General features: G+C 37.6%; 1 protein-coding gene across 1 annotated transcript; it reads left to right on the top strand.

Annotated features, from left to right (window-relative positions):
* The first annotated feature begins 6,920 nt into the window (after positions 1-6,920).
* On the top strand, positions 6,921-9,331 carry LOC111511329 (uncharacterized). The gene is given in 3 exon segments (XM_023167345.1): positions 6,921-7,034; positions 7,037-7,085; positions 9,171-9,331. Coding segments are annotated over 3 exon segments (324 nt in total).
* Positions 9,332-11,870: the final 2,539 nt, after the last annotated feature.

The following is an 11,870-nucleotide window of genomic DNA, read 5'->3' as shown; positions in this document are numbered from 1 at the left end:
TATTTTCAGGAATTTCAAATCAATTTATATTATATTAGACAATGGAAGTCCGAACTTATGAGATTCATGTAATTCACACTTCGTCAATGAAGTTAGCGTCATAGTTGCCGTTTTTGAAACAAACTTTCGGTGGTTCAGAACCCCCGGGGATTTTGGCCACGAGGAATGGCTCGGTGATGATGGTTTTGTGGGAGCGTATATAGCAGATATGTTGCAGTTTGGCTATGATTGATATGTTTTTTGTGATTTGGTGTGAGCAAACTTGAGGTGGTTTGGTTTACAATGTTAGCGTCATAGTTGCCGTTTCTGAAACGAACTTTCGGTGGTCCAGAACCCCCGGGGATTTTGGCCACGAGGAATGGCTCGGTGATGATGGTTTTGTGGGAGCGTATATAGCAGATATGTTGCAGTTTGGCTATGATTGATATGTTTTTTGTGATTTGGTGTGAGCAAACTTGAGGTGGTTTGGTTTACAATGTTAGTCTCGTGTATGTTATGAAAATGTGAGACAAAAAATAGTAAAGAATGTCTTCAGATGTTTGAAAACAGATGAACCGTATCCAGGGTATGTGAAAGTGGGTGTGTTTTAGAAAAATATATGACCCTTATCCTCTTTATGACAGGATGTGTAAAGGTAGGAGTTAGAGAAAAAGCAAATTCGGGTCACAAGCAGAGTATTTCCTTGGATTTTATAAACGTCGGGCTAGTACTAATTGATGCTCGACGCTAATTATTGATGAATTTCCACTACGTCGGTGCAGCCACGCTAAAAAATCCATAGGATATTTACACCTAAAATAGAACAAAAGTTAATTCATTGCTGTATATATGTATTTGTACTCAAATCAAAGGAATAGTGATACATTAAATAATCTGAACTTCGTTCCCTTATTTTTCGAAAAAAATTGGGACAAACTTAAACTCTTTGTATATTCCCTATTGGTATTATTGATAACTTCCGTCATTCTGGGAGAAACCGAACGATATTGATTATGCTGTATCTAAACCGAATGTTTGGGTACCGGATCGCATGTGCACATACGGTATTTCCAGCTTGTGTTATCTGTACTGGACCACTTTGCCTACAGCCCTATCTTTCGCCTAAAACATGCTTTGAGTTGGTACTATGATTCAAAACCATATTTTTATGAACGGCTGATCTATAATGCCGGCCTAAGTGTCCCAAAGAGGTGGAAACTCTCTTACAAATAACACGAAAACCAGGTTCATCTTTCTTCAATTTATATTCGCAAATAGCTTGTTGCGATGTCATTTCTGCTGTTGACGAAGTTTGATTGTTGGAAGCATATACGGCTACTGAACCAGATATTCGTAATGGCGGTTGCATCATATGGAAACCAACACTTGGAAGTTGGTTCACACGTGTGAACATTCCCCTTTGTTCTGATGTTTTTGGAATCAGTGCCATGTGATCACCAGACCATTGTGCTCTAAAATTATTCACTTGACGGTCGTCAGTCATTGACTTCGAATACTGTCTTGGTTCGTCCTCCAAAATATCATCAACTACTGGTTCTAAATATGAATCTTGATTTGCTTGATTTGAGCCATTAAAATCAAAAGGGTCAACAAAATCAATATTGTTCAAATATGATACTGCTTCCGAACTCGTTGCAAACTCGTCTTCAACAAAGCGGAGTTGTTTCAAGTAATTTGTAATGTTCACATTATGGTTCTCCATTGGACATCTTTTTCAGAATGAAAAATATACCGTAGAGTAAAAGCTAGTCCACTTGCAATCTGGAAAAAATAAAGAAATTAACTCTTCATCAGAGTAACTGAAGAGAAACTATTTAGTATGTCACTGTAACTGAACTGTTACTCAAACTAATATATTCAGTAAATTCATAAAGTAGTTTTCGGAAACGGTTGTCCGTCCGCATATTACGAGTACCTGACACACCTAATTCACCTCAGATACCCATGTCCGTAATAAATTCCAGTAGTTTAGGTAGAGATGTCACAAAATTCCTATTACTTGATTCAGGTACCCGTGTCAGTATTTCAGGTAGCGATGAATATGACAACTGACAATTGTGATTGATGATCGTATCGGCTAGTTTATTAAATATTCTTGTATGTCATAAGTCACCACACTCAAAAAATTATTGTACCCCCAACCTCTACATTTTCGTAGTGAACAATTGATTTCTTCTATTCTGTTTGTACAGTATTCTGTTTGAACAATCTATGTTGTTACAACAGAAAGAAAGAAAGTTTTTGGCTTTCTACTACTCCATCTTGATACAAAAAAATGTTGGAACTGAAATATGTTATGTTCAAATATTCTACCCCTGTCATTTTTTTTCAGATATCACAGTCAACTTTTATAATGGATTACTTTGATTTTTGAAGTAGATTTCAATTATTTCAGTGCATTTTGAGTTCCAAATGTATGATACCAAACAGATATACATTTGCTACGGTAAATGTTCAATTTGATCAAATATTTTAGAATTCATTGAAATGTGTTTGAAGGTGGTTGACAATCTTTCGTGGTGTATTTCATCAGTTCGGACTTCTCGTCTTCGGGTGATATCACCCTAAGTCGATTGTGGATACTAACAATCGAAACTGTAATTTCAGTTTTTTGTTCAAATAAAATGTTATTTTTGGTAAATCTTTTCAATATATTTTCAGAAATTTCAAATCAATTTATATTATAGTAGACAATGGGAGTCCGAACTGATGAGATTCATTGAAATGTAACTCACACTTCGTCAATAAAGTTAGCGTCATAGTTGCCGTTTTTGAAACAAACTTTCGGTGGTTCAGAACCTTTCGGGTTTTTGGCCATGAGGAATAGCTCAGTGATAATGGTTTTGTGAGAGCGTATATAGCAGATATGTTGCAGTTTGGCTGTGGTTAATATGTTTTTTGTGATTTGGTGTGAGCAAACATGAGGTTGTTTGGTTTACAATGTTAGCATACTCAACGAATAATAGAATTCAGCTATACTTTATATGTTATAAAAATGTGAGACAAAAAAATAGTAAAGAGTGTCTTCAGATGTTTGAAAACAGATGAACCCTAACAGGGTATGTGAAAGTGGGTGTGTTTCAGAAAATATATGACTTTTACACATCCTGTATATGACAGGATGTGTGAAGGTAGGAGTTAGAGAAAAGGCAAATTCGGGTCACAAGCAGAGTATTGAATGATGGACATAGCTGTAGTTGAAGGCATGAGAAGGAAATAGTTTGACGTCATTAGGAGATGAAGTTCATGGCGGAAAGAAGAAAAAGGGATAGGAGAAGAATGATGAATGAAAGATGGCAAATGACATGCCGTTACTGCCAACTTCGAGAAAATACAGACAGATTTCATTTATATTCTATGGGGTGGTTATGTGCCTTCGTCGTCGGGGATGCCAATCAAGTTGGAATAATCAGCAGATGAACTTATTCATTCTCATCCGAAACGGCAACAATTTTCTTGACGGTGCATTTCACCAATCAATTTGGGGCCATCAGGTTCGTAGATTAACAAGATATGACGGACGCGACCGACGGGACATGGCAAATGACAAGGTATGACAAACTGGTGATAAGATATCAAGAGCATTTGTGAGTTGGAAGTGTGAGGTAATTTGTGACGTGGGTGAGAAGTCAATGATGTCAGCGTGTAGTAGAGAAAAGGCAAAGATTGCGACTTATCCAAGGGGCACTACGCCGTATCTTCCTTAATGATAAAGAGATCGTGATGTGCAGCTCATCAAAAACAAACATAGTGGCATGTCAAATGGTATTATTGATATCGATGTTGATGTTCATAAGAGTGACGCGAACGGCAATATGCGTGTGTATGTGTCAGAAGGAGGTGACACCAGTGAGGGAGCAGAGAAAAAACAAATATGGTGGTACACTTGAGAGGCATAGGGTCATATTTTCGTTATCAATATACAGACCGTGACGTGCATCACTCTGAAGGGAAGAGGGGGATACTGAATTTAATAGTAGAAGAAATCAAACATGGTGCTAGGACAAAATGGCACTAAAAGATTTCTTGAATAATAATAGACCGATCGTGATATGCAGCACATGACATGGGCGAAGAAGTGATGTTGAATTTATTGATGGAGGAAAGACAAATAAGGGCAATGAATCATATATTTTCTAATGATAGTAATGTGCGGCACATGAAATGAAAGGGGCAGGGATGCTGAATTCATAATTGAGAAAAAAATGAAGATGACGACATGTTAAGTAGGGCTTAACTTATATCTCCTTCAATGATAGTCAGATCGTAATGTGTAGCACATGAAATGAAATGTGGTACTTAATTGTTTCATGGAAGAACAAAGATTGTGTTGTGCCAAAAATATATTGAGCATGTGCGAGATGGAGAAGCATAATTGATGTTGTGTAGAGATATCGAGAAAAAATATAATATAGTGAAACAAATGATATATTCGGATTACCAATGCCAGGAAAGTTGAAAATCCTCCAAAATCCAGACTTCCTCAGTTTTCTCTTCCGGTTGAAATATTTTGTCGGAAATGGTATCATTGGAATCGTTTGGATGTCAAAGGAACCTAATTATTGATTTTCCGAAGCCAAAAGTGCCTTGCAACCTATTTTTGTTGTACTAGATTCTGCAGAGTGGTGACTCGTTTCAAACGATTCAATCTGTGAATTGAGAAAATTTCAATATCGAGCGCCAATTGTGCTATAGCGAGAGGAAAAATCTTGACATCACTGAGAAGTAAACGGTATACCAAGTGTAATTTTTTTTATTTTGAATATGAAGATGCATGCGGAGGAGAGAAACTGCTGTAATTTATATTAGACGCATATTTGAAGTCGTAGAAAGATGTTACTTGCATTATTGAATAAAATACTGCCAACTTTGAGATAAATTTGAAATTAGTAGTACAATTTGAAGTTATTTAGAAAGATCTCTTCCACTCAGATGATTTTCAGATGTATATTGCTTGGAAGAAATACAAAATACATTATATGAGGGAATTTGACGATACTGGAAGAAAATACATAACTAACGTAATCAAAAAAAACTCCATTGTGAGATTTTCACAGAAACGCAACACGTGTTTCGCCATACAATGGCTTCTTCGAGCGTGTCTTTGCTAAAGACACCACGGGCGTTTCTTCACAAAAAGACACGCCCGAAAAAGCCATTGTATGGACAAACACGTGTTGCGTTTTTGTGAAACTGTCTAGTGAGAATCTTACAATAAATGTTTTTCGAAAACGTTAGAGAATACATTAATAAATTATTCATCTTCACCCGATAAAATTACACATTTAGTTTCACAAATTATATGACATTCGACTATGATTTCTCTACTCAGTTTCCACCATATCATATGGATCATATTGACCATACTGCGAAATGTTGTTTCAACAAATCATTAGATGATACCTTTGGTCAATGCCAATGTGATAAATTAATCAGTAATAGTATAGTAATAATATATGTTATTTTCTTCAGGATTTCTTTGAGAGGTAACAAAAGTTTTTCTATAGGGCATGAAACAGTGAATAAATTCCAATTGAATTGTTCAGCTCCATCTAGTTTTTGGGTAAACTTGTATTTGATATATGACCATCAATATATCGAAAATAACTTTCAATATCTTCTGGAATCCACAAAAACATATCTGAAATCCATCACTTGGTTATCACACTGGGTGTTTAAAAACATTTCATTATAAGATTTATCTTCATACAGGAGGTATCCTTCACATTAAAAAAAAACTCATATTATGAATACAATGAATTCACCCAAAAAATAGTTGAAACTGAAATATGTAATTGTAATTCATTCGGTGATGCATGCGCTACAAATGAATTTTTGCAATAGCTCATAGAAGTCCTGAAGAAAATCACATATATTCATCAATAACTGATAGATTCATGAAACGGATATTTTTTAGTCTATAATTTTTATTGATGTTCAATTTATAAGTTGGGCGCCAACTTCATAACGTTACCTTAGTCTATTCTTAATCGAGAACAACATGTACCCAGTTGGAACAACTATTTTCAGATCTGTGGAGATAAGGACACAGGTAATTTTTTAATCATTTATAGAATCAGAGTGTCAATGCTTGGAAATATTTAAATATTCTTAGTGATGGCCTTATTAAGAATACTAACAAGATACAGGGTTTTATCATAGGGTTTAATGGACTAGACATCATAACTTCTGATGGAAATCCTATTTCCACAGACCACCAAGGAAATTCAAGGCTGGGGTATTCCTTCAAATATACTTCTCTGATTCTTGAGATCCGAGTATCCAGCATCTTCTTTTAGAGCATCCAGACACGTCCACGACGATTTTCTCCTTGTGTCCAATTCAATTTTTGATTTTAATGCTAGTTGTGGTTCTTACGCTTTTTATGATCATATGTCTTTCAAGAGTTTTTATGATCTACGATCTATGCTTCAACAATTCAACGACCTTCGATAATTTTGCCTGGCAGAACTATAATAAAGAACCAGTTGTAAAAAAATGTATTGACTCTACAGTTAGTTACGATAGACAAATTCGTAATATGTTTGTCCATAATCCAATTTTCAAATTCATATCTATGAATACCTTGGAAGTTGGAAGTAATTTGGATTGATGATAATCAAAAATCATTATTTGAATCACCACTACGTGTCCTCTACGTGTCCACTACGTAGCCAAGCACAAGTAATATCCTTTTAAAACTTCATCCTTCAGACCCAGAATTGGTATCGATTCAAAATTCTACGAGTTGTTGAAATAAACAAACAAAGCCCACCAATTATAAGAATCACATTACTGAAAGTACAAGGTTTCCAGAAAGGGTATCGGGTATTTATTTTCGCGCCATATTCGAAACGGAGTGACAGAAGTGAGCGGAAAGGGGTTCGTGGCGTCCTCCATTTTGTGGAGTTTCAGTCATGATGGAAAGGTACTCGGGGATGCATCGTGCATTCTGCATAAGAGTGTATTATCGCAACGGTGATTCAATAATGACTGCTTAACGTCTGTATCGTGCGGAGTTCGTACACGCCACGCGCCAAGTGACGATAGCATTAGGAAATGGATAAGGATGTTCGAGAATACAGGTACGACAATTAAAATTCATAACTCTGGTCGCCCTCGTTCAATTCGTGATGAAGAAACAATTGAAGAAGATTGGGCGTCTTTATCCATCTGAAAGCGAAGTCAAGCGTTGAACATCAAAAAATCGTCCTAACATTCAAAGAAAGGTTTGCATCTGAGATCCTATACAATTCAATTGATTCGAAGATTGAAGGATTTAGACTATGCTCATCGACTGAATTTTGCGAACGAAATGATGCAGTCATTTAATAACTTTGAAAACATACTGTTCAGCGACGAAGCAAATTTCCACCTGAATGGTCATGTTATTAGGCAGAATTGTCGGTATTGGACAGTGAAGAATCCGAGACGGAAGCTTGAACGACCCCTGCACAACCCAAAGGTCGTTGTTTGGGCAGCTATGCCTGCTAAAGGAATAATTGGTCCTCATTTCCATGAACGAAGCGAGCAATCAATGTGAATAGTGACCGTTATTGCGATATGTTGTGAAACCTTTTGGTCCCAGAGTTACAGGTTTCATCTCAAGAACGTGGTTACAGCAAGATGGGGCCACTTTTCATATCTCAAATGACTCAAATGAAGTTGTTAACGAATTACTCCCTAATAAAATTATTTCGCGAAAGAGTAACATCAACTGGCCTTCCAGAAGCCCCGACCTTAATTCGCTTGACTACTTTGCATGGGGATACCTCAAAGGTGAGGTTTATCAAAATAATTCGATGAACCTAACCCAATTGAATCAAAACATCACGTCAAATATTGCAGCAATATCGAGAACTATGTGTCAACGTGTTATCGTAAATTTTCGTTTCCGTTCAGAAGACTGCCAGCACCGTAACGGTATTTATTTGGATAACATCATCTTTTCCAAATAATTTTCCAATTCATATGCTAACAATAATCTTTTTTTTTATTGCTTACAGATAATTTTTGTTTTATTGAACTTACAGATACTCGATACTCATTCTGCACACTGGGTTGTTCGTGGGTTCTAGCCTAATTGAAATGCATTGAGGTTCATTCAGTGAAATAACGACTAATAGAAAGCAGCGTTTATTATTGAATTTTACATTTACATAAGACTTGAACATGTGGTTCCGTACACCATTTTATTTCCTCTTATATAAAGTGTCAACTGTCTCAATTGACACTTGTCACTAGAGTGCATTCCAATATACCACATCCATCTCCGTCCTTTCAATTCACAAATTCAGTCTCTTTGGAGGTCTTACCACCCTATTACTTCGCCTGGGAACTGAAAGTCCTATTGTTTTCAAGTTTTTAAGATGATACCTACTTTCCACTTTACTGCACTAGTAGAGCCAAAGCCACCTACTAAAACTTTTTCACCAACATTGAACTTCTTGAAAGCTACATAATTATTCGGTTTACCATACCTTATACAGTTATTATTTGAAGGTTTCAACATGATGTCTAACGAAGTTCTTGGTTTATATTTGAATAACATATCATTTGGACACGATGACGTTGTTATACATGATGTATTTCTATAGGATAACGAGATATTTACAAGCTGTTGCTCTATAGTTAAACTGGAATTTTCCAAACAATTCTTGTACAAGGCCTTTTCCACTATTTTTACATAACCCTCAGCTAATCCATTCGACTGTGCATGAAAACGTTAGTTTGACGATCATTCAAATGCTGTCTACATGACCTGACACCCTCGAGAATGTAGATGTCTCTTGAAAAAAAATCACATTTTGCTATATTTCAAATTATGGAAACATGTTTAAAGATCAACAGAAAATATTTCTTCAGGTTTGAAGTGGAATGTCTCTAACTTGCAAGAGTTAATGGCGTTCAAGATGCCATTCCCATGAAATCTATAAAATGATCAAAAAATGCTAGTTCTGAAATTCGACATATTTTTCTACTACTTCAGTGGGTATTGCCTATGAACTTTGATAATGTTCAATGAAACACTTTCACCATATTTAAAATTACTATCATTACTAATCTATGGGTATTTCCACGGACGTTGCTAATATTATTAATAATGATAATCTCTTATTTTTGGTGGCTTATTTAGTTATCATATGTATTTAAACCTGAAAAACCTACAGCTCCACCTCTGGTTGTCAGTTTGCACTCCAAGCTAGCACTAGATGAGATTGGCATCAATATACTTGCTTTGCAAAGAGGTACATGGCCGCCTTACCATGCCGATATTGGGTATTTGAGAAAAAACTTCTTGATCACCGGGTTAGAACCGGCCAACCACTGATTCTGAAATATCATTAATCATTTCACATTTCTCTCTCTTATATTTCATTAGTTTCAAACTGAACAACCGAGCATTCGAATTCTTTACCGAGATAGATATTTCCTGAGAATTGAAATTTGCAAACATTAGAAATCATTAATTTTTTTTTGCTTCACACGATGTTTCCTGGACACAAAGGAATTTTCCTTTTGTGTAGAACTGAAGATGATGTATTGACAATTTTTCTACATGGTACCGTTCATTATAAAACTTCAACAAATGACAGTTGCAATGATTTATTATCACCGTGAGGAAACTATTCGTATCCAAAGATATTGACACAAGCTTACGCTTAGGTGCCGTAAAAATTTCCTTGGATTTTATAAACGTCAGGCTAGTACTAATTCATGCTCGACGCTAATTATTGATGGATTTCCACCACGTCGGTGCAGCCATAGTGTACCTACACCTAAAATGAAACGAAAAGTAATTGATTGATGTATACACGTATTTGTACTCAAATCAAAATAGCGATACAATAGTTAATCTGAATTTCGTTCCCTTATTTTTCGAAAAAAATTGGGACAAACTTGAACTCTATGCACATTCCCTATTGGTATTGATGATAACTTCCGTCATTTTGGAAGAAACTGTATGAACACGTACGATATTGATTATGCTGTATCTAAACAGGATGTTGGGGTACAGGATCGCACGTGCCCATACGGTATTTTCCGCTTGTGTTATCTGTACTGAACCACTTCGTCTACAGCCTTATCTTTCGCCTAAAACATGCTTTGAGTTGGTACTATGATTCAAAACCATATTTTCATGAACGGCTGATATACAATGCCGGCCCAAGTGTCCCAAAGAGGTGAAAACTCTCTCACAAATAACAGAAGAAGCAGGTTCATCTTTCTTCAGTTTATATTCGCAAATAGCTTATTGCCATGTCATTTCTGCTGTTGACGAAGTTTGATTGTTGGAAGCATATACGGCTACTGAACCAGGTATTCGTAATGGCGGTTGCATCATATGGAAACCAACACTTGGAAAATGATTCACACTAGTCACTTCCTGATTCACACGTGTGAACATTTCCTTTTGTGCAGATGTTTTTGGAATCACTGCCATGTAACCAGCAGACCATTGTGTGCTCTGAAATTATTCACTGGACGGTCTTCAGACATTAACTTCGAATGCTGTCTCGGTTCCTTCTCCGAAATATCATCAACTACTGGTTCTAAATATAAATCTCGATTTGAGCCATTAAAATCCAAAGGGTCAACAAAATGAATATCGTTCAAATATGATACTGCTCCGAACTCGTTTTCAACAAAGCCTAATTGTTCCAAGTGATTTGTGATGTTCACATTATGGTTTTCCATTGGACATCTTTTTCAGAATGGAAAATATACAGTAGAGTAGAAACTATTCCACTTGCAATCTGGAAAAAATAAAGAACTCTTCATCAGAAACTATTCAGTATGTATGTAACTGAACTGTTACTGAAACTGATATTTTCAGTAGATTCATAAAGTCGTTTTCGGAAGCAGTCGTCCGTCCGCATACTTCGAGTTGTCCTCCAAAACAATTTGGTTTTGGGTTGTGGGAGAGGTGCTCATAGTCCAGCCGGGTACGCTGGACGTCACTTCCCACACTCCGTACACCTCGGTATTGGCGGAGGCGTGCATAGCAACACCGACCCCGTTGTTTACCTCGGCCACCGTTTCGTCGCGTCGAGACGGCCGGCAGGCCTCCCAGACCTGAGACCCAGGGATTTCGAGACTCCGCTTCTGTCTGAGCTCGACGGGAGGTTGGTTCGTTCCACGGACTAGCTCGTTGTAAGCTGCTATCTGGTTGAGCAACTTCGCCCGCCATGAAGGCATCACCAAGGCCCTGCTGCCTTCAGGATGCCTCCTCCCCCTAGCACTTCCGCTAGGGCCTCAGTTGCTCCTTTACGGGAGACATAAGGCGCTCCTGTGCGCCGAACGTCTCCCTACCAGGAACCGCTAAGGGTTTGGGCCTGGGGGCGTCGCGACGCCTGGCGTCGGACGACCTGTCCTGCATCCCTGTTTGTACGTTTAACGCCCGCCGGCGACCCGTCGAAGATGCATCCCGCGTCGGTGTATCCATCTCCCAGATACTCGTCCCTGAAGATGTCCTCCTCTTCACTTCCGAAACACCCTGTGCGAATCCTCTCTGAAGAGTCCCACGTTGCACTCGAAACGTCCTACGTTTCGAGTGTGCTGGCTGCTCCTGCACGAACTCTTTGTTGAAGTCGACAATGGTCTTGTTTGTTCAGCATTCGTAAGTGGTACAGGATGACTGTCCACCCTGTACATGTTGACTTTAGGATTTTCTACATAAGTGGCTAACACTTCTCGTTGTCTGAAAATATTTAAATTCTCAGACAGAATTGTCTTTGGAGGGATTCCATCCTACATCTTTCTCATCGCCACCGATCTCGGTATAGCGGGTTTTCTTGTTGCATTCAACATAGCGCGTAGCCCTAACTGAGGCGCGCTTTGAGTTTGTAGAATTTTTCGCTTATTGGGAC

The sequence above is a fragment of the Leptinotarsa decemlineata genome, unplaced genomic scaffold, assembly GCF_025532065.1.
Source record: "Leptinotarsa decemlineata unplaced genomic scaffold, Ldec_3_MD MMD2_tig00000157_RagTag_RagTag, whole genome shotgun sequence".
Taxonomy (NCBI): domain Eukaryota; kingdom Metazoa; phylum Arthropoda; class Insecta; order Coleoptera; family Chrysomelidae; genus Leptinotarsa; species Leptinotarsa decemlineata.
The sequence above is the reverse complement of the archived record's forward strand: the minus strand, read 5'-3'. Positions and strand labels throughout refer to the sequence as shown.